Genomic DNA, 24,425 nt, shown 5'->3' with positions numbered 1-24,425 from the left:
ATCTTGATTATACTTGTGTACTTACATGAACACACACATATACATAATCTTTGTGTATATGAAGAAAGAGAGCTGATGGATACACTTGATTTCACAATGTGTCTATAAAAGAATTGTTCTTCTAGCAACCTTAGTCACAAACTCATTTTTAAAAAAAGTTTTTGGCATTACCTCACCAAGTCAGAGGTAAATGGGGACATTCTGTTCTAGTCTACCTTCAACATAATCTCTTTCCTCATTAAGCAGGAAAGATGGGATAAAGCATAAATTGGGAGAGATCCCTCAGTCAACCTCATGATATCTTTGCAAAAAAAGTCACTTAAACAAGTTACTGCAACTTGTGGAACCAAAGCAAAATAGACTTATTTTATCTAGGGACTGATAAAATTCTATAGCCTTGTTTGGTACATCTGTAAACTAATACATTGGTAAAATACATTTACAAAAATCTAGGAAAAGAATGCTTTATGGAGAGAAGAGGACAAAATATTAAGATTTATCTTCCTTCTGTGAAAGCCTCATACCTCAACAATAACTATATAGGGCAAAAAAGAAAAATAAATTCTTTAAGCATCTGGTTAAATCCAGATCATTAAGTAAAAAGAATATGAAAATAACATATTCATAATTTAAATGGATACTTATCAAATTTCACCATTCTGTGAAACTTTTAAAACTTATCTCCCAACTCCAAATTAATTGAGATCAGTTAAATGAACTGTATAAACTTCTATGCGGTTTTATAATTATACAGTAGGCAATATATTATACTGTCATCAGTAAACCTTAGCCTCTTCTCTAGAAGTTAGTCTGCAGTATGTATATCCTGAAAAATTTATAGTGAAAGGGAAATACATCAAATAGAATCTATATTAAAAGTAAATATCAAAATGGATATGGTAGACATGTTCATTCTGGGGAAATTGTCCTTGCACACACTTTTTATTTCCTTAGCTCAAAACTGAATCTTTTTTAAATGTACGTGTTAAAATCTCCTGTACACTTGACAAACATTTAATAAATTGAAAACTTTGCAATAAGTATAATACATATCACTAGCAATCACTTAAGAATGTGTACTAATAAAGGAATTCACCCAGTATTATAAATAAAAATTAAAGTCATTTTAGAACACAATGATTAAAAGACGTATTTTGATGCTAAAAGGGTATTCAGATGAAAAACTTCATATTTTTGTTATTTTTATAAAACCAGCTTTAAAAAAAAAGGCGATGAAATTTGTTGATATAGTTGACCCATTTTATTGAAGGTGTGCAAAAATATGTGTAGTAAAGAGTTATGTGTTTGTTCATTCTATTGTAAGGGATGATAAAATTTTATAAAGTCAAAGTAAAGAGAAAATCTTAGCAAGTTGAGTATTTTACCTATTGTTAAACATTCTTGCAACTGAAGAAATTTTTGGTTTAGAAATTCTTGACCCCTAACAACCTATTTTAATGCAACTGGTAAATTAAATCAACATCCACTTAGCTATTTCTTCTTGCCTTTCTCTTTTTTACTTTTCACAAGAGAGGGCTATTTAACAGGAGTCTGACCTGAAGGAAGGTGATTTGGGACTTTGAGTCCTGTCCATAACTCTTCTCAGAAATGTCAAATCTTATTATTTAGCAACCAAAATGAACAGCATCTAGTTTTCCTAGCATTCCTTCCTTACTTAGGAATTTTTCTATACTGAGGAGAAAGGTAGAAAAATACAACCTTAGGGGAGCCCAGGTGGCTCAGTCGGTTGTGTCTGACTCTTGGTTTCAGCTCAGGCCATGATCTCAGTTTCATGAGTTCAAGCCCAACATTAGGCTCTGTGCTGAGAGTGGGGAACCTGCTAGGGATTCTCTCTCTCTCTCCCTCTCTATCTACCTCACCTTTGCTCACGCTGTCTCTGTCTCTCTCAAAATAAATAAATAAACTTAAAAAAAAGAAAACATAACCTTCAAGCTTGTAGAGATGATGCTTACATTTAATAGGTTCTAATTTTTTAAAATTGCAGTCTTCTGCTTTTAGCAGCTTGTCTTCAACAAAAGAAGATCTAGGTAGTTATTGCTGCTCCAGATCACAGTTTCCACGTAGACTGGAGCTGCCTTAGGGACACTGACAGTCTTATATTGCCATTTAAAGCAATAAAAGTAGGGTCAGGGGTGCCCCGCGTGGCTCGGTCAGTTAAGCATCCGACTTCAGCTCGGGTCATGATCTCATGGTCCATGAGTTAGAGCTCTGCGTGGGGCTCTGTGCTGACAGCTCAGAGCCTGGAGCCTGCTTCGGATACTGTGTCTCCCTCTCTCTCTGTGCACTCTGTCTCTCTATCAGCAATAAATAAACATTTTAAAAAAGCAATAAAAGGAGAAACAATACAGACTTAGTTGTCAGACTGTGGAACAACTGGGCTGGAGTAGAGAATTAAGAACTGGCCACCTTTCCCTCGTCATACATACAGCGACAAGCAACCTGCTGCTACTTTAACGTTATGATTTGAATTCCCTGGAAAAAAGACTAATGTGCTCAGTGTGAAGGAGCTTCTCAAGTCTGCACAGTTACTGATTCTCAGAACGCATATGTGGGTCTAGGATATAATTGTGGAGGGGACTTATGGGAGCAATTATGGACATAACAAATAATCCTAACAACATGCTACATTAAAATAAAAAATTTAAAAGCTGCTTTAATGAAATGGTTTTATTAACTAGTAGAGCTGTTTAGATTCCAAATGATCTCTTCTTTAATTTGTGGAAGAAATGCTGCCAGGAACCTTGCAAGAATATGTTTTTTGGCTGAGATGGAATTGCTGAACAGGAGCTCTTTAGGTAGCATAAATAGTAATACTGTTGGGGGTATGTGGCATTGGGAACCCTCCTTAGCTATGAGGAAGGGTTTGTTTTTTCTAATGTGTATTTTAGGATGGAGCATTAGTGTACATGAATGATGGAGCTTCTGTGAAGTTCATGAAAGAACAAACGGTACATAGTTTTTCACACTGTAGCCTTTCTGTAGGTCTAGAATCTAAAATAGCATAATAAGAGAATATGGTAATATGCATGGGTACAGAAAACAAGAGTTTTATTTACTGTTTTAAAATTTTGCTCAGGCATTTATATCCCAGTGGTCTGCCTGAAGAATACTCCTTTTTAACTACTTTCCGGATGACTGGAAGCACACTTGAAAAGAACTGGAGCATTTGGCAGATTCAGGATTCCTCAGGGAAGGAGCAAGTTGGTGTGAAGATTAATGGCCAAACCAAATCTGTTGCATTTTCATACAAGGGACTGGATGGAAGTCTCCAAACTGCAACCTTTTCAAATTTGCCTTCCTTGTTTGATTCCCAGTGGCATAAGATCATGATCGGTGTGGAAAGGAGTAGTGCTACTCTTTTTGTTGATTGCAACAGGATTGAATCCTTACCTATAAAGCCAAGAGGCCAAATCAGCGTCGATGGCTTTGCTGTGCTAGGAAAACTTGTGGATAATCCTCAAGTTTCTGTTCCGGTAAGTATGAAGTCATACACTATGGTAGATTAAAACAAAATTAGATAGCTAAAAACTAACACTTCAGATATCTTTGACAATCATTTGAATGTCTTAAGCAATGAACGGTTATTCGCTTTTTTAAAACGTTTACTTTTGAAAGAAAGAGACAGAGAGAGAGTGTGTGAGCCAGGGGAGGGGGAGAGAGAGAGAGAGAGAGAGAGAGAGAGAGAGAGAGAGAGAGAGAGAGAATCCCAAGTAGGGCTCAGCACTGTCAATGTGGTATCTGACTCAGGACTCAATATCACAAACTGTCAGATCCTGACCTGAGCCAAAATCAAGAGTCTGACACTTAACTGACTGAGCCACCCAGGCTCCCCGAGTTATTCATTTTTAAAATTCACTCAAGCACTTACTCAAAAAGCCTTAAGTGCCTGTTTTGAGCAGAGCACATCCCAAATGGAATGGGAAATCAGAGAAAGTCTCAAGGAATTGGTTCTTGATCTTAAGGGGCTTCAAGTTAACTTGGATGATGTGATATGCCCCCCTGGAGCTCCCAGAATCCTTCAGAAGCAATGTAAGAGAAGCAAATACTGGTGTGGTACACCCTGTATATAAACAACTAATGAGAATATCAAAGTCAGGTTAAGATGAATGGTGGATTTAGTTAGTCAAGAATTCTGTGCTTCTTTTTAAATTTTTTTCAAGTTTATTTATTTATTTTGAGAGAGACAGAGACAGCAAAAGTGGGGGAGGGGCAGAGAGAAAGGGAGACAGAGAATCCCAAGCCAGTTCGGGACCGTCAGCACGGAGCCCGACATGGGGTTTGAACTCATGAAACCATGAGATCATGACGTGAGCTGAAACTAAGAGTCAGACACTTAACCGACTGAGCCACCAAGGCACCCCAAGAATTTTGTGCTTCTTGAACACAATGAACCTTGAGATGGAAGGATCTGAACTGGCAAAAATGTATTCAGCTGAGGGAAAGAGCATCAAATGAAAGGGAAGTGGAGAGTAAGTGGGCCCATTCAGAGGTCCGGAGAGCAGCTGGTTTGGATGAAATTTCTATGTGAAAATGTGTGTGTGTGTGTGTGTGTGTGTGTGTGTGTGTGCGCGATGAGGGGAAGGGGGGTGGAAGATACTAACTGCAGGGTATGAGAAATAAGGTTAGGAAACCGTATGGTGTCTGATCAACAAGAATAAAAAGCGTATAGATGGTACAATATTTACTTAGTAAGTCTTGTATGACATAAAAGTAAAGGATTTTAGAGCTCTATTCATGATTTTACTGTAGGGTTCCATGGATATAAAGGTAAGGAATTATATAATGACAGAGTAATTATGCCAACTAATACCATACAGTTCTATCATTTTGAATTGTTAAACTTTTATTGAACAATCCTTTAAAAGGATATTTTATAATATTATTAGAGGGATTTAAAAATATATCTTAGATGGTAAGTGTTCTCTAGGGGGGAGGAACTAAAGAATTTAGAGCTTAATAAATAAACTGTTGAGGCCAACATTCTCTCTCAATTGGAGCTGTTAAATTCTAGTCACAAAACTCATATCATGGCATGTAGCAGGGGTGATACAGTGATTCTGAATTGTTTCTGTGTACTTCTCCAAAGAAAAAAAGGTTATCAGGCACTCAGTAATGGAATTGTTCAAATAGCTTATTTTCAAGAGAAGAATTGTGATTAGTGTGAAGGGTAGTGTGAAATTTCTATATTCTGTGATGGACAGGAAGCAATTTGTAAACTGCCATATTACCGCTCTGACTTGTAGACACTTGAGAAAGTATTTCTTCAACTAATGAGTTATCACACCTCAAGTGACTGGGTTAAAAAGCCAATGGGACCACTATCATGCCATCTTGAAATTTTGTGAAGCAAGATTGTTGCAGTGGTATGAGATTGGGATTAGTTTGCAGGCAACTCCAAATGTCTGCAACACCTGTGTCATTTCTGGACCATGGGTAAGGGTGGGGAGACCTTAAGGTGCTTCTTTACTACAATGAACATCAATCAAGTGCTTGCAAAATTGATTGATTCATTGGCCTTGAATAACATTTCATTTGTTTTTGTAGTCTCAAGTCTTCATTTAAATTTTAGTTAACATACAGTGTAATAACCGTTTCAGGTGTAGAATTTAGTGATTCATCACCTACATATAACACCCAATGCTCATCACAACCAGTGCCCTCCTTAATGCCTATCACCCATTTAATCCATCCCTTGAAAAGCATTTCAAACCATTATAATTCTGGATGCTAGGGTATTATTAAACTCTTTGATTGCCAGAGTGGCAAAGTCTCAATCTTACTCCAGTACATTATAGTCTAGCCAATAATGTTATAGCTGATTGTAGTTTTTCTGCCAAGTCTAGTCTCATATCACAGTGGAGACCAGTTAGGACCAGTTATCCTCTATTTTATTCTGCCATGTGCAGGCACACAACAAAGAACTGGCGGCTGGTATTATATTTTGCTTCTGGTTCACCAAGGAGCTTTTCAAAGTCAGTACACTGTAACCAATGTTAAAAGTAATTGAAACAGGCATGAAAAATTTTTTTCCTTTACACTGAATTCTGACTTTCCCACAAGGAAAGACAAAAGAGACTTGAACCTAAAGCTTTATTAAAGTTTCATATTTGGTGATCGAGTAGTGGTGGTGGTAATAATAGCTAAAACAGGTCAGAGTTACAGGCCAAAAAAAAAAAAAAAAAATCCTACTTACATCCAAGGACTGACAGTGACAATGTCAAACTCAAGCTTGTCACCAAAATGTATTCCTCAATTTTTACTCTATATTAGACAAATAGAAAATTCTATGTAAGAAAAGCCCATTTATGCTTTTTAAGCACACTGATATCCTTAATATGCTAATTTAAAGTTTCCAAAATGCTTTCATTGCCACTAACCTATTTTATCCTTGCAACAATTTTATAAGATAGCAAGCACAGATAGGATTATCTCCATTTCTCAGTTGAAGATGTGACCTCAAGTGGGCTTCTTGACTTGTAAAAAACCATGTTAGGCGCAAAATATAATCTACCTATTTTCTGCTGTGCCAACTAACTTTCCTTTGAGAAAAGGAAAAATGTATAACCACATATTGTTCCTTATAAAGCATTTCCTCACTTTATTTTAGAAAGCATTTGTGATTTGCATAGATTTTTCAGAATTTACTTTGTGGGACGAACAAATAAATGTTTCTTTCTTAAAGAAGGAGGATTGTACAGTATAAAATATGTTCTCAGACATGTATTTGTTTATTAATTTAGTAAACTTTTATCATGTGCCTATATACTGGCTATACAAACATATAAATCATGGATCTTGTCTTCTTCAGTTCAGTCTCTTGAGGGTGATGGGTTGAGATAAGTAAACAATGACAGTACAACATATGATAAGGGCCATGATAGTGAATGGAGAGGCACTGGGAAAAAGCTCCTCACTCAGATTAGGCCAGGAGGCATGAGAGTAGACGTCAAGCCTATTTACTGTAGAAAGTGATATCTAGAGGAACCCTGGGGTTGAATAAGTATTATCCAGGAGAAGACAGAGTCCAGTGTTGTAGGCAAAGAGGCTTTCATCTGGGAATTCTCACACTGATCAATTCTTCCCTTTTCAAATATTATTAGTCTTCCCACACTGCTCCTTACATTTTAAGACTAAGAATAGTCAAATACTCATATAAATCCTCAGACAAAGCCCAAGTGCCCACAACTTGTCCTTAAGCCTTGGTTTTATTCTTGTTTTATGTTTTGATTTCTCACCAATTGACTGAAATCTGAAGTTGCTGGCCATTACTGAAGATCAACAGTGACCACAGGTCCCTCAGAAGACTTAGAGAGTGATGAATAGTAGTATCCATATATTCTGGGTGGTTAAAGTATACTTATAGAGGACCCTTGTCTCCATTTGGAGAGAGCAAATATTCAATATTGATGTCTGAGAAATTTTAAATTAAAGTGAAGTGTGCCCAAAACATAAGAAAACAATTAGGAACACTGTATTTTTCAATTTTTATTCATGAAATTAGATTCATTCTAATCTTTGACACTCTGGATGAATTGAATACCTTTTTCAGGATCAACACGGGCTTTTCTTTAGTAAATACATCAAAAGCAAACATCCCTTCTAAAGTTATTTACAGATGTCAAAAGGTAGCCTTAAGAACTGCATAACAAAAAATGCAATTGGAAACAACATTTGATGGAGCACAAATGCTAAAAGACTCTTTTATATTGTACTTGCTTGTGATTTTCCCCTATCTATCCTATCTTGTGTCTCTTTCCCTTTTCTAAATTGGAAAAGGAAACCAATTTCAAGAGGTGTTCATAAAGCTTGCAGTATAGCTGCTCACGTGATCTACAACTCAAACACCTTCTCATCATTCATGGTTATTTAGTGGGCTCAGAGCATTTTATATTTTTTCCCAGCGCACTGCTGTAATACATTGTTAGTTTGATTTTAAAGCAATAAATCCCGTATTTCCTATTCTCCTTTGTGCCCATATTTTAGGATGGTGCCATTTATCCCACTGCAAAGCTCAGTTTCCTGGCAGCATACCATAAAAACATGTTATTTTATGACAGGTTCTTTATTGTTTGTTGTCAGTATGATTGCCTAGGAGAGTTATTTGGTACAGCTCTATTAGAAAACAAAGTTAGCCTTTCTCCCTTTTCAGGGATGTGCACTAGGGGTTTGGGCTTAAGGAAGGATACAAGTTTATGTGGTTTCACAAATACATGATTCAAAACCTTTTTATCTTACCTATGCATATTCAAAATAAACCAAAGTGGAAAATAATCAGAAGATATGATGCCTTTCAAAGTATATTTCAAAAGTGCTGCTCTATGTTATTTTTGTTAAAATCAGAGAGAATGTGAGAGCAGATAGAAAGAACTGGCAGAACTAGTGACAGAGAAACTGTCCTTTATTCTGCTCTATACAATTAAATTATAATAACCCCCACATGCAGAAACAATGGAAGTTTCATAAATGATAACATGGGAAAATCAGCTATGAGGTTGTGGATAATATTATTTTGGTATTTAAGAAATATTGTAGGAAAGTTATGTTTTCAGTGATTTAAGAGATGCATACTATTGCATAATATCTAGACTGTTAAGTTTGCTTACTAAGTTGTTTTTGACAAGTACATCTTCTACAAATACTCTTTCACTTGTAAGTGTGAAATAAATACAAAAGAAATAGGAAATACTTTTTATAACACTTGGGGGTGATCTGACTGGAATACTTTTGAATACTGACTGTGAGGACAATTTTTTGGAGATAAAAACTGCTGTATTATAAACTGTATTAACAGTATCAGCTGGATTTTCCACTAGGTGGCGATGAAATGAGGAGTACACAGAAAAAAAAAAAAAAATCTGCTAACATAGAAGGAGCCATAATTGGAGGAAGGGACTATGGATAACTAGAATAAAAACTAAATAATGGTCAAACTTGCTTTTAATGGAAAATTGAAAACACTAAAATTTTTTATTGGCCTCAGCTATGCCCATACTGTTGCAGTTTTTAAAAAGTCAGTGCTGTTAGTTTGTCTGTTTCTATTAAAATGTGTGTGGGTTAAGATCATGAAGAAATCTTTGTTATGTAGCCTGGGTGGTTGTAAGGCAAGAAGCTAATTCAATGGCATTTTTCCTTCTCTTTGTGTTAATCTCTGTGTTTGGTTTCTTTGGTTATAATGTAGTGTCAGTAGAATCATGGACTTTCCAAGCTGGAGGAAACTTTGATTGTATCCATTGCAAATCTCTAAATTTACACATGAAGAAATTGAAGCCCAGACAGAAATTGAAACCCAGACAGGGGAAAGGGTTTGGCCCCAAGCCATAATCAAATGAGAAGATAAATACTATCAATTCTTAATTCACTGTTTCTTATTCATCTTTATATATTCACTAATTAACATCTGGTAACTATTTGTTAAACATCTCTTAAGTTACAGACAGAAATTAAAGCTCCAATGGAGATTACATTCATTTGGGGGAGGGGAGATGGACACAAGAGTATAAATGAATAAATGTATAGAATGCTCAGTGTTCATAAATATTATGGACAAAAATGAAGCAGGAAATTGGATGCCTGGGGAGAAGGCCTCATTGACAAAAAAACATCTTAACAGAAACCTGAAGGGGTTGGGGGTATTAGCATATGGCTCTCTGAGAGAGGAAGGTTCTGGAAAGAGAGAATATGGAGTGAAAAGGAACTGATGTTGGTGTTGTGTGTTATGTTTGAGGAGGGCATGGAGACCAGTGTGGCTGGAATGAGACTGAGACAAGAAGGCAGTAAGCCTGGAGAGGTAACATGATGGAGTGAAGGTGGGGAAATTGCCTTAGCACTTGGCTTACATGCTGTATGAGATGGGAGGGTATCAGATGGTTTTGGATAGATAAGTAACATGTTCTCATCTTTTCAAAGTGTCTCGTTGGCTGCTATTTTGGCAATATAATGTAGGGGGAAAGAAGGACAATGCTTAGGGGTACAACAAAAGGAGACCTTTAGAGACTACTGCAATAGCTCAGGCAGGGCTGGTCTTGGTTTGGAATAGGGTAGCAGTGAAGGTGGTGCAGGGTGGTCAGATCCTGACCCTTTTATTTTTCTAAATATTACACACACACACACACACACACACACACACACACACACACACACACAGGGACGCAGGAGCAGAAAGAGAGGAGGACAGAGGATCTGAAGCAGGCTCTGTGTGGACAGCAGAGAGCCTGATGTGGGGCTCAAACTCAAGGACCAAATGGTGAGATCATGACCTGAGCTGAAGGCAGATGCTTAACCAATCGAGTCACCCAGGTGTCCCAGATCCTGACCCATTTTGAGGGTAAAGTAAACAGAGCTGAAGTGTAAGAGAAAGGAAAATCAAGAGTGACACCAATATTTCTGGAGTGACTAATCAGAAGTATACAGTTGCCATTTATTGAGATGGGAAAGACTATGGGAAGCACAGTTATCAGTGAGAATATCGACAGTTGGTTGGGAACATCTAAGTTCAATCAGGATTTTGATCACTATTAGACACCTAAGAGAAGATGCAAGCAGGCAGTTAGGTATGTTCTTCTGGAGTTCAACAGGCAGGCCCAGCTGAGAATAGAACTCTAGGAGTTGTCAGCATATATGTGGTACTTATTTAAAGCCATGAAACAAGAGGAATCACTGAGAGACGAATGCTGCAGAGAAGTCATAGAGCTGGACGGTGAAACAACCAACACTTAGAGGTTGCTGAGATGAGGGAGGTTCAGCCAGAGAGACCAGGAAGAGCAGTGATGTAGGAGAGGACCAGGAGATGGTGGAAAGTCAGGGACTCTGAAAGTCAAGGGAGAACAGAATTTTAAGGAGGATAGAATAGTCAACTCACTCAAGTGCTTGTAGATAGATCAAATAGGATGAGAACTGAGATTTGACCACTGCATCCAGAGACCCACGACAGTGACTTTGTGAAAAGACCCATTGGATTGTTGGGGGTGAAAGCCCAGTTGCAAAGGGTCCAAGAGAGAATGGAAGGGAGAGGAATTGGAGGCAACAAATTTAGACAGCTCTTTTGCATTTTAACTGGAGGGAAGCAGAAAACCAGATGGCAGCTGAAGGGGGATATGGTATGAGGGGAAGGTTTGTTTTTCTTAAATGGACAGACAGCTCAGGATGCCTCACCATAGGTCAGAGTTTAATACTTCTTTATGTTCTGCTAAAGTAGCCTCTTTTTGGCTCCAAGGACTGGGCATTTATGACCACATGAATCCCCTTGAAGTGCCCTTTTAAATTAGGCCGCCTTTCTCCATCCATATCCCTGGTGCAGAAAAATCATAGATGACAGTCCTAATTAGCTATCCAATCCTACTCAAATTCCTTAGCTTAGAATTCAACAGAGGAAAAAAAAAATCTAATGTCTATTGTTTGCCACAGTGAGTCTGGTCGCTTCTCTATACACCACTTCCTCCTCTTACTGTCACCTCTTTAGAACTCTGACCTGACCTTTACCCTCCCATCTCTGCTTATGAAAATTGCAACTGCTCTTCAGGACCTCACTCACATGTTACATGTTATATGATCCCCTTGTTGATGACCTTAGCCATGTTGCACATCAACTGCAATAGTATGTACTGTCAAAAGCAGTTCTGGCCTAGATGCTGCCCTATGTACTCAACATTTTTGTGTCTTTCACAGTATCTCTCTCAAAGCACATGAATGTGTTATATAAAGATATGTTGGATAAAAAGATGAATAAATTACTACATGCCAGGTCTGCTAACTCTATGTTTACTGCTCTTTCCTTTCACTGTTCTGCCTTTGCCCTTGGTGTGATTCCAATGACTGTCACCTACTCATATTTAATGACAATTCCTAGCACTGTGTCTGGAACTGCATGGCCTAGTCTACAGACAGTTGGGGAAATTTCTGATTTCGAAGCAACTCAGAACCTCCTGCTTAGCAATTAGGAAGCTTCGCTTGGAGGAGGTCCCTTATGATGGTAGAAACCAAATTTTGGTCGTAAACTGAAAAGAAAAATGAGATCTCAGAAGTCAAGTACTGCTTTAAATCTTTGTTGCCATTGAGTAGACGAAAGCTTAAAGAAATATTTCTCCTGTTAAAAAAACTTTATCTTTGAAGAGCTAGTTTTTAGGTATTTTGTACTTGTAAAGTTTAATCATAATTCAGTATGTAAAAAATCAAGCCTTGTGCCATTCTCATTAATTTCAAATCAAGTTCTATAGTTTGTCATTAGAATTCTCTTAGGAGGAAAAGGTAGTTGTCTGCTATTAGTTTTTGCTTAATTTTTATGAAGAGCTTAAATACGTTAGTAATCTTTCTCAACAACCTAGGAAAATAAGTAGAAATCACTAGCACTATTAAAAGAACAGAGAGTTGGGGCCAAAATTCCTTGTGTTTTTTTTTGTTTTTAAGTTTTTTTATGCTTATTTATTTATTTATTTATTTTTTAAAATTTTTTTAATGTTTATTTATTTTTGAGACAGAGAGAGACAGAGCATGAACAAGGGAGGGTCGGAGAGAGAGGGAGACACAGAATCTGAAGCAGGCTCCAGGCTCTGAGCTGTCAGCACAGAGCCCGACGCGGGGCTCGAACTCATGGACTGTGAGATCATGACCTGAGCCGAAGTCCGACTGAGCCACCCAGGCGCCCCTATGCTTATTTATTTTTGAGAGAGAGAGAAAAAGAGGAGAGAGAGAGAGAGAGAGAGAGAGAGAGAGAGAGAGGAGGACATGAGCAGAGGAGGGGCAGACACAGAATCAGAGGCAGGCTCCAGGCTCCAAGCTGTCAGCACAGAGCTCAATGAGGGGCTCAAACTCATGAAACGCGAGATCACGACCTGAGCCAAAGTTGGATGCATAACTGACTGAGGCACCCAGGCGCCTCCAAAATTCCTTGTTTTAACATGTTGTCTGCTGGGCACTACTCGTAAGCATTTTATGTTGAGAAGGATGAATTATGGTAGGGCATTTATGTTCTGTTTAACAGATTAAAAAAACCACCCTTCTTATTTCTCAACTTGTATTTTTCTCAAGTCTTAAAAACTGTAAACTCATTAGGGACAGGAGAATATCTTTGGTTCTCCCTAGACTGTTTCCCTAGTGCATGCTTTATATTTGGACTTCAAAAATGTTGACTGAAAGACTAAATTAAAATATTTGTCACATATACTTTGTCAGTGGGTATTCAAAGACAAGAATGATTCCAGGTATGAAAATGAGAAACGTGTGGAAATCAGCATTTTAGATGTGTAATGTAAGTGACTTTTAGTAAGGAACTCTGCCAATCTTCCTTCAAAATAATTAACATGCAAATTGGAATTCATATTTCATGCCAAAAAATGGTTGTTGTAAAGATGATTATTAGTGTGTGGGTGGTGTTTATGTGGCTGCACAGATGTGTTCAGAAACCTCTGATCTATGTGGCACTCTGAACAACGCAGCCTGTATTCACAGATGAATTATCGTTCACTCCCCTATTATCCTGTGCCACAATTGCATCTTGCATATTTAAACAGGTGTACCAATTTATCCAGAGAATTACATTTTTGAGAAACCAGCTTAATGAATTACTTTGCATTTACAATAAGTAACTTTAATGAACTATCTAAACAAAGGATATATGTTTCCTGGTTAGCCATATAATTAAAGTTTCTCAGGGTGATTAAGTTATGAATTATTTTGAGAATCAAAATATCACACATATACAATGCATGCCTTATGCGAGTTACCAATTCACAAAGGACTATGTGAATAAAAGTATTTGAGGGGCACCTGGGTGGCGCAGTCGGTTAGGCGTCCGACTTCAGCCAGGTCACGATCTCGCGGTCCGTGAGTTCGAGCCCCGCGTCAGGCTCTGGGCTGATGGCTCAGAGCCTGGAGCCTGTTTCCGATTCTGTGTCTCCCTCTCTCTCTGCCCCTCCCCCCGTTCATGCTCTGTCTCTCTCTGTCCCAAAAATAAATAAACGTTGAAAAAAAAATTAAAAAAAAAAGTATTTGAATGGTCTTTCTTATTTTGAGACTTAGGGAGGGGAGAGACACCTTTTCTTATTCTGGTAATATTTTTATCTAATCATTGAACAAAAAGAATTATAATCTTCTTTCCTATTTGATATTTTATTATACACATGAATATGTAACTGCATATAGCAATAATTGTCAGTTTTTGGAGAACCATTAGAAATTTGCTTCTGGATGTATTTCCATAACAAGCAAATAGGGAGAGGTCTGACTTCTTATGGAAGTTTCTTAGTCTTGTTCTGAAGTTTTCTACCAGATATTGGAAATAAGCTTACAAAGTTTTGATTTGTAGATCACTCTTCTTTTCTATTCATCTTTAAATTTTTTTAAATGTTTTTATTTATTTTTGAGACAGAGACATAATGTGAGTGGGTTAGGGGCAGAGAGACAGGGAGACACAAAAGCAGAAGCAGGCTCCAGGCTCTGAGCTGTCAGCACAGAGCCTGATGTGGGGCTCCAACTCACAAGCTGTGAGATCATGACCTGAGCCGAAGTTGGACGCTCAACCGACTGAGCCACCCAGATGCCCCTATTCATCTTTAATATGAATGTTCAATCACCAAATTCCTTGGTTATTGGCTTAGAAAATTATGGCTTTTTCTGGAGTTGGGATATATTCTTGGGGGAGGATAAGGAGGGGGTTGGAGAAGGCCCTTATTTTACAGTCAGGCACATTTGGAATGCTAGCTCTGTCTTTTACTAGCTGTGTGACCCGTGGCAAATGATTTAACCTCTCTGCCTCACTTTACTCATGTGTGAACGGCTTCAAAGAGTTGTTTGAGGCACAGCTAGGTATTTTAGTAGTCATTAAGGCAAATGTTGTTCCATTCTTTCTTTTATCTATTAAAATTTCTACTGCAGTTTAGAACAAAATCAAAATAAAATGATCCCAAACAGATAAGACTAATCTAATAAAAATAAAGTATTTGATTAAAGTGATTTTCTTAACTGTAAGATAATTGTGTGGCTTGGAAAGCAGTTCCTTTGAAGGATGTCAGTAAACTATTGTTAAATAATTCATACTATGAATACACAGATATTTTTCATACTGTTTGTAGAGAACTTTCCGTCTTAAAATATGCCTTGGTTTAGCTCTCACTTTCTTTTCATCCCACTTACCTCATTTTTCCAGATATCCATATTTTCTGGAGAAAAGCTATGGTAGGGTTGAGAGCAACGAGGACAGTTAGAATCATCTAACAAGAGGTGCAGGAATCTGAAAGCTTAATGTCTTACTTTTACCACTCTATAAAATGGAAAACTTCCTTTTATTTAACTTTCCCTTCCTTATGGGTAGGAAGGATGGACTTCATCCTTCATCCTTTCCAATTCTGATCTTCCATTCAGTACTTCAACTCTGGATGCTTCTGTAACAGTGGAAAAAAATGTATCTAATTTAATGCTAGATCCAGTAGATCTAGAGTCCATTTGGCAGGTAGGATGGAGTGTAAATCATTACTGGATGAAAGAAAAGAGATAATGTTTTAGATTTGGGACCCTGATACTTAACTAGGCATTTGCATAAAGCCAGGAGAATCAACTGACCAAGAAATATGGATCTGAGATGACTAGCAAAGAGCTTCCTCAATCTAAGAAGATGGGCCAGCATGATGCCATGATGCATGGTGGTGTACATCTTTTTTTTTTTTTTTTTTACCTTGTCACCCGAGGCCTTCAGCTTCAGACCTGGTCACTCTTCCATTGTTCTGTTTCTCTCCTGCTCCCTTCTTATTTCTCCCTTAACACCTGCTAAAATGTAAGAACTTGTCAGGGCACATTTGACATAACACCAAATGTCTTCTATTATCTTGTTTTTCCCCTGAGTTCTAGATTTCCCTCTCAATTCCTCCATTTCCAGTCCTTCCAATTTCCATTTCAAGCTGTGAGTACTCCCTGGAGAATTTATTCTGTAGCATGCAAATTTTTTCTAGGACTGGATTTTCTTTCCTCTTCTTTCATCCTGGGTGCCACCTCTTTGGCTGTCTCCGTCTCTAATCTTCTCCCGTGTAAACGCTTAGCGCATGTGTGCTGTGTCACTCAGTAGGCCTGGGTTCCAGTCCAGAACCTCACACAGGCTTCTGACTTGGACAGTTCTTTGTTCTCTCAAAGCCTCATGTGAATAGAAAATCTACATCTTGAGGATGTGGTAAGGACAGAAATGGAAATTCAATGCCGGAGGGCTCTTTCCTGCCTAAGGCTATGCTGGAGTAATGCTGGAGTATTGCAGAGCTACTGACATCTACATTCAATAATCTGAGAAACTTGGGAAGAGCTTCCAACCCATTTCCATCAGAAAATCTGTATTCAGGGAATAAGACTACTGGTCCACTGAGGTGAACCAGTCCAAGCTGGTCTCCACCCATTTAACAGTCCGACCACACTTACAAACTTCTCTCTCTCTTAAATGACCTGCTTGTGTCCTCCAAGAGAATGTGAACTGTATGCTGTCTTTCTCCAGTTTGAACTTCAGTGGATGCTGATCCACTGTGACCCACTACGCCCGAGGAGAGAAACCTGCCATGAACTGCCAGCTAGGATAACTGTGAGTCATTTGACCACCTGCAAAGGTCACTGCCACCCAGCCTACCTCTCACCACCTCCTCAAACACCCCACCTCCTCATTCTTTTTCTAAAGAGTTCAGGCTTTACTATACAGACCAGATAAATTTCAAGGAAGCACAGGTCCCACCCACAGCCTGGCAAGTACAAACTACCTCAGGGGTGGTCTGGTTCTATTTTTGGTGGCTTACGACCCTCACTCCTCCTCCCCAAACACCTTTCCAAGAACCCTTGAGGTCCGTTCGCTGCCCACAGTGGACCGGGAGAGACTACACTTGGGCAGACCCGCGGAGGCAGAGGCAGAGGCAGAGGCACGCGTTCAGGCCTTGCCAGTGAGGCGGCGGGGAAAGGGTTAAGGGGGACTGTTGTCATTCTATCCGTCCTCCAGCCGCAAGCTCTCCTCCAATCCCCAGGACCCTCTCCAGAGCCATTCATAAACAGGAGTAAAGTACGCCACCCGGGCCAGGCACCTTAGCAAAGACTACTCCTAGGGGCGCTTTTTTTGTGTGTGGGGGAGAAGTGCCACTTAATGCGTGTGACGGGTCCGGAAGCCTAGCGGGGCGGCAGGAGACACAGTCCGTGCAGGGGATTAGCAGAGGGTGGCGGGCATGGCCTGGACAGCAAGGGATCGAGGGGTCCTAGGACTGCCACTGCTGCTGTCTGGGCTCTGCTTGTGCTTGGCTCAAGTAAGTTGTGTGCGAGTTTGGGGGGTGGGGAGAGCCTTCTCACTTTCTCCCGGTCTTTTCCTCTCCAGGTCATCGAGACCACCGACCAGGTAAGCGGAGGGCGAGATGTGTTTGCAATTTTCAAGTGCACGCAGGGAAAAGTGGAGGAGCAGCCGTCGCGGGAGGTGTGGGGAAGGCGCAGAGCTTTCCCTGGGCTCTGCAGCCGCGTTCTTCCCGCAGCCTTGAGCACCTGCAGCGAGTACCCTCGGAGTCGGGGACCCTAATGACCCTCCGGTCATCTAGGAAAGGCGTCTCCTCCTCGAATGGGCCCCAACACTGCAAACAGAAGCTCTGAAGGCCATGACTTGAGACCGGGGTTTAATTGTTAGCCTGGCTGCTTCTTAATTCCCCCACCCCGCCCCTCTAGGACGCAGTCAAGGGCAGGCCTTGCTGGAGAAGGCGGGAATTCAGGCTAGCTGCGCTAAAGCTCCCTCTCCCGCTCCACCAGCCGGTGGTGGCAGCACTAAACCGCGAGTCCTGCTAGCGGTGCCCACCGCTCTGGGATTGGAACCGAGCGGCCATGGCTGGCATCAGTCAAAATTTCAGCAATTTCCCGAAGGCTCTGGCATCTCCTCCCTCCCGCCGGGAGAGGACCAGGCGGGGGCGGGTGAGCCCAGCCGAGGTTTGAGGTTTCACTTACAAAGACCCCATTGTAACCTGTCTGGTCATTGGAGTTTAGAAAAACAAAGTTTTCCTTGATGAAAGAAGCTCCCCCCTCCCACACTTTCTTATTCTTTTAAATTAGAAGAGAAAAAAAAATTCCCACATTCCCTAAGCTACATGCTCATACTATTTTCAGAAGCCAGTATTCCCTCTAGCACTATCAAAGCTTAGCTGTTTGCACGCTGTTTAGCGTCAGTCTCAAAGTTGGTGTAATTTTAAAGCAAGGTGCAATGACCTTATGCAAGAACAGTGTCACTGCAGGTAAATCTGAAATGAGGCCAGGCCCTCCCTGGGTTTCAATGCTCTTTTGCCCCACTCCTCCCCAGTTTTCCTCTAGTATTCCCCCCCCCCCCCCCGATTTTCATTGGAAGTAGAAAGATTTACAAAACGATCCGGTTTTGTAAACAAGGATCAAAGAAATCTATCTGAGGTGGAGCGCCTCCATTTTGGGCAGTTCATTTTGGCCAAAACACTGACTCTCAATTACTAATCAAATCGAGGTATTGAATGACCACCATTTTCATTACTGCATCCCTTAAAAAAAAAAAAAGGCGTCAGGCCTTCCCTTCTTCAAGACCCCCTTTTGGTTTAATTTTAATGCGCTCTGTTGGGGTGAGGCCCTGTGACCCCAATGCCCACCTTAGGGCCTGCATCTTGCTCTAACCACACCATTAAGCCTCATTCAGAACGTGGTGGAACCAGAGAAACCTGCGGTCGCTTGGGAATTTCATACATGTTTACCAGGTTTCAAAACTCCCTGCTCCAATGGGAAGTGTCCTTACCGCGTGGAGGTGGGGGCCTCAGAACATTGCATTCAGTTTCTCCTTGTTGCCCAACGTGCTCCATTAACCTGTATATGCTGTTTTTGTCAGAGAGGTCCCCCAGGCCAGCAGGGTCCCCCCGGGCCTCCGGGCCCCCCTGGAGTTCCGGGCATCGATGGCATCGACGTAAGTTTCTATTTCCAGTTCTCTGTTCCTCCAGTCCTGCCTTTTCCTACCCTTTCTCCAGCGGGATGGATTTTTTTGACAGGGCTAGATGCCCGCCACCTAAAGGCGGGATAGGACTAGAGTGAGAGCTGGGGTTGGATCCTAGAAGCCTGGAGATTTTCAGAGGGATGAGGTAGACATGCTCAGTTGTCCCCGTTGGTCAAGAATCTCCACCATTTAGCTTTACCCTGTCTCCGTCCCCGATTTGTGCGGTGAACACGTGTGGGAGTCTCCCCGCGGGCTCCCTAGCGCCTCCCACTCATGGACTACTCTTACCTTTTCTCCTACCCCTCTAGGGTGACCGAGGTCCAAAGGGTCCCCCGGGCCCCCCGGTAAGTTAATCAGCGCATTCGCGCTTCCTTTCCTTCCTTTAGACGTGGTTTGCACCACGTGAGCCCCAAGAGTCCCAACTTTGTATCTTTGTCACTCACTGCCTCGCCCGCTCCCCGCTCAGGGTCCTGCTGGAGAACCGGGCAAGCCAGGAGCTCCGGGCAAGCCAGGCACTCCGGGCGCGGACGTGAGTAGGCGTGGGTGCACGGGAGCGCGCGCAGTCCGGGACGCGCACGCGCGCGCGCGGGGTGGGGGTGGGGGTGGTGCAGGGGAGGGAGGGAGCAACGTAGAGATACGCCGGAGGGGTGCAGACTGCGGGAGTCCACGCGGGAACAGGGCCGCGGCCCCGAACTGGGCCTTGTACTCCATGCAGCTTCAGCAAAGGGTCCTGCGAGGGTGGAGCTACCTCGCGGCACCCTGGGTTGAGCCTGCAGCGCTGGCAGTACCTGCTCTCAGAAAACGCCCGAGGGTCCGCTTCCCTGCTCAGCCGCCTGCTCGCTTAGCCCCACTTCCGGCACAGGGGGTGCTGGAGGGGGTAGAGTCTTACCCGGCTCTGCGGGGGCTTCTTTCCCAGGCACTAACTAGATTAATTTAGAAAAGGACCTGCAGGCCGGGAAGGGGTAGAGTACTCCTAAGTGCTAAGGAAGAGGAGAAAAAAGATACCTTTGAGGGGAAGTCCTGGAGTGGGAATGTGGGAGAGGGGCAGAGGCAGGGAAATGGCCAGCACACATAGAATAGGCAATTCAAAACTCGTTTTCCCTCTTTCCTTGTTTTCTTGACTGGCATCACTGACGGAAACAAATTGAGTATAGGGTTGCTTGAAAACTGGGAACCAGCAACCTTTCTCCAATTTATCCACCTCCACACCTCTGCCTCCCCTCAACTGAGGAAAGCTCATACTGGCTTGTAGGATAAACCTAACCAGTAAATAATACTTTCTCAGACTCTCATGATTTCAGGACTCTCGGCTTCCCCTGTCTCTATGCGCTGGATTAATACTTATTGAGGTCCTACTACAGGCCAGCCCCTGACTTTAAAACTGGGATACAAAGTGAGGTAAAATAAGGTTTTCTGTTCTCAGAGAACATACAGTGGTGCATTCCTCAAGTTATCCTTCAAGTGACCGCTTTATGTTGTTTCCGAAACCCAAGACTTTTTCTAAATCAAAGAAAGCACCTGAAAACCTATGATTATAATTCCCAAGAATTTTTGACTACAGAGTAAGACATTTTGAAGAAAAAAAGCTAGATTTTAGTGGTTATTAAGATATGCTTTCTTTATAAAAGATTCCCATTATGAGGGTATTTGTCTATGTTATTTAGTACTTTAGGAAAGACTTTTACATTTCAAAGCCCTGAGTTTGAACTTTCCTGTGTGATGCACGAGGCAGTGCAAGAATCCTCCAAGAAGGAATATTTGGATAATACGAATTGAATATCAAACTAATATTTGTATAATACAAATGAAATTATATAATTTGTTGGCTTTCAAGCTCTTTCCGACACACTGAATTACTTGAAACTGTCACATCATGATAGAAAAGTCTGATACATACAAGGCCACTCAATAAACCAGTAGCCCAATATGGGTTGGATTTATTTCTGCATCCCTATGAAACTTGGACCAGTCTTTTGTGTAAAAAGAAAATTTATGATTACATTATTATTATTATTAGTTTTGTGGTGGTTGAAGCATAAACTAATCACCTGGTCTTCTCTTGGTAATGAGTTGAAAGAATTTCAGATAGAGGGCTAGAGTCTTCTGTGCTTCAGTTAACGGTGCTTTTGTAGCATGCTCAGCCTGCTACAAATTCTTCCTTATCTTTTACCATGAGGTCATAAAGACAACGCCTGCTTTTGCTTTGTAAAGTAATTCCTTCTCTTCAACAGAAATTTTGGGGTAAACAAGTGAAGGTGCTTCAAAATCTCTGGAAGTACCATGTAGTTAACAATGACAAGGAGTTTTATCTTCGTCTATAGCGGCAGTATCGTAGTAAGAAACTCATGTGTGTGCCAGCATTGTAGGCCTTTCCTAGAACAAAAGTTAACTATACTAAGCAAAAAGTTAACTACACTAATTGTATCTGTGTAGAACTTTTTTCCTCAAGTACAGTCACAGACATTATTCCCTTTAACCATACGATAACCTAGAAGGCAAGTTCGGCTAATATTATTTTTCACAGATAAGAAAACTGAATAATTTTGAGGACAATTGGTTTCCTCAGGGACCCAGATTTATACAGTGGTTAAGATAGTGAAAGAAACTAGATTTCTTCATTTTTAACCTTACTCTCTCTCCAGATAGTTTTGCCTCATGCGGATACAAAATGAAGATCTTAAATGGATGAATAATCAGAGAAAACTGAGAGAAAAAGAGTGATAGCGAATTTTTAGTATCTGAATTACCAGCCAAGAAAAATGATTTATAATTAATATTTTATAATTATTTGTAAACATTGGTACGGTTCTAACAGATTTTGAAATGGAGCCATAAGGGAGTTATAAGATTCTGGCTTATGCTATTCTTTGGCTCCTTTGACATGTTAAGCAAGTCTTTTACCTTGAGACTACACATTGAGAATAATGAAATATCAGTAGCTGGATCAGATTGATGTTTGTTTATTCCTGAACATAGGGGAGCTAAGTAATTAGGAGAGCTTCAGTGATCTTTTCTTGTCAGGTGAACCTGAGTGTAGTGGTGGGACCTTAAACCTCCAACCTCCTTGTCTTCTGCTCTTTGGCTCATTGCAAAGCTGTTCTTTTTGGTAACGTTAACAAATGGTTAATGAGATGATGTTTGGAAGAATATAGAAGGAATGTGATTTAAAGGGTAATTATCCTAAGTGAAGTGGATTTTTTGACAGAAAATGTAAAAGACTCATGGCAAATATGCTTGTAGAATTATGCCTCGAGTCTCACAAGCTGAGTAGTTGGAATGCTGGAAGGAAATGACTGTTGAAGGCTGGTGTTCTCTGCCAAGCAGTAGCATGAAAGTTCCGAACGCAGTCAGCTTCAGCATCGTCCCATATAGAACTTTATCTTCATAAACATTCATATGAAAGCAATGAAAGCAATTCTTTCTGCCACTGGTTTTATATATATATAAAACCTTGGTTATAACCTTGCACCTAAAGGACAACTGTGTTATTATCAATAATCAATAGAGATATTCTTACAGGCTGTATTTGCTGTGACACGCTCAGTGAGCTTTGTAAAATAGTGTTTTATTCATTCTTATAGCATCGTCTAAGATAGGCAGAAGAATAATTAGAATTAAATACAGGAATTATGGTTAAACTATGTCACTTAAAAAAATTTTTTTTAACGTTTATTGATTTTTGAGACAGAGAGAGAGACAGAGCATGAACAGGGGTGGGTCAGAGAGAGAGAGGGAGACACAGAATATGAAACAGGCTCCAGGCTCTGAGCTGTCAGCACAGAGCCTGATGCAGGGCTCGAACCAATGAACTGCGAGATCATGACCTGAGCCGAAGTCGGATGCTTAACCAACTGAGCCACCCAGGCGCCCCTATGTCACTTTTTATAGGAAAGAGGTTAGAACATCCTCTGGATGTATTCAACTACTATCTGACATCAAAGATCAGTTTGATCAGAGAAATGTGAGGAAGCCGTGAAATACAGAGCCCAGGTTATTCTAGGATAGTATCTAGAATTTTGTGTGTTCATTTGTTTGCAGAACCCTTTGTGAATCAGGTTTTAAGCTCCCAGAGGGCAGGGAATGTGTCTTATACTTCATGTAAACTCTTTACAGCATCTATAGCAGTGCTGAGCATATAATAATGATGATAATAAATAGCTAACATTTATTCAGGGCACACCCCGCCAGGTACTATTTTAAGCATTTTGCTTATATCATTTTATTTTCAAAATTATCATATCAGATAGATATTAATATTATGCCTATTTTGCAGATCAGGAAACTGAGGCACTATACAGTTGAGCAACTTGTCATGGTTGTACAGTTAATAAGTGGCAAAGTTGGGGTTTGAACCCAAAATAAAGATGATATAGAGGGATAAGTGTAATATCCTTCCACCTAAGATGCTAATCTAAATTAAACATTAAGTACTCATGTATCGAGTATGTGTTAGATGCCAGGGGAAATGTTCCAGGATTATTATAATGGACATATAGTCCTTGTCCTTATGGAGCTTATGCTTTTCTTTTTTTTTTTAATTTTTTTTTCAACGTTTATTTATTTTTGGGACAGAGAGAGACAGAGCATGAACGGGGGAGGGGCAGAGAGAGAGGGAGACAAAGAATCGGAAACAGGCTCCAGGCTCTGAGCCATCAGCCCAGAGCCCGACGTGGGGCTCGAACTCACGGACTGCGAGATCGTGACCTGGCTGAAGTCGGAGGCTTAACTGACTGCGCCACCCAGGCGCCCCGCTTATGCTTTTCTACATAGCTGTTTCATAACAGAATTCACTGTAGCATCTGACACCAAAACGTATTTCTAATTTAATTCAGAGACCTTCCTAGTGATAGACATATTTTATCATGTCATATAGAAGATACTTTACATAAGTGGTAACCTGGAAGCAGCCTTCATGTTGTCCAATAATTTACTTGGTTCTGCTTTATTTTTATGCAGTTGAAATTCTACCATATATAATAGCTATTGTCCACCAATCTTGTCAGTTATTCTAGTCACAGATTGAAGATTGTTAGTTGGTTGCATGTGTGGGAATTGACCAGGATTGATTTTGGAGGGCATTCACAGGAAGTGGTAGTTAGAGGTTCTGTTAGTCAGATATGCTCTGAGGTATGGAAAGTCTGTGTCATATGTGCCTCCAGAGAGCGCTCCTGTCTGTATGGTTGGTTTGCTGAAATACAATAGCCAACATTCCATTACTACAGGTGCTCAGCAACTAAGACGCTGGGGCTTGTTCCCAGATTACAGTGTTGTATTTAGACTAAGGTGATTGAAAGTCAAAGTTGGTGAAAAATTGTTTTATGTGTGTTTAATAATGTTCTTTGGTAAACTTCCTGTAATTAGCATTTTCAACTTTTTTTTTACTTCCTTTGATTCACTCTGGAGTTATGAGGAAAATGGATTAATGTACAGAAATGTAAAAATGGTGGCCAATGAACTAGTTTTCAAGCATTTTAGT

General features: G+C 40.4%; 1 protein-coding gene across 1 annotated transcript in view; it reads left to right on the top strand.

Moving 5' to 3' along the window:
* The window catches only part of COL9A1 (collagen type IX alpha 1 chain), an 88,068-nt gene that overhangs the window by 5,135 nt on the left and 58,508 nt on the right, over positions 1 to 24,425 (top strand). The window contains exons 5-10 of the mRNA XM_003986294.5: positions 3,098 to 3,494; positions 16,487 to 16,570; positions 17,342 to 17,362; positions 18,848 to 18,922; positions 19,258 to 19,293; positions 19,416 to 19,478. Coding sequence (XP_003986343.1) covers positions 3,098 to 3,494; positions 16,487 to 16,570; positions 17,342 to 17,362; positions 18,848 to 18,922; positions 19,258 to 19,293; positions 19,416 to 19,478 — 676 coding nt within the window. The remainder of the gene's footprint in view (positions 1 to 3,097; positions 3,495 to 16,486; positions 16,571 to 17,341; positions 17,363 to 18,847; positions 18,923 to 19,257; positions 19,294 to 19,415; positions 19,479 to 24,425) is intronic.

This window comes from Felis catus, chromosome B2, assembly GCF_018350175.1.
Source record: "Felis catus isolate Fca126 chromosome B2, F.catus_Fca126_mat1.0, whole genome shotgun sequence".
NCBI lineage: Eukaryota > Metazoa > Chordata > Mammalia > Carnivora > Felidae > Felis > Felis catus.
This window is presented reverse-complemented; position numbering and strand designations above follow the sequence as displayed.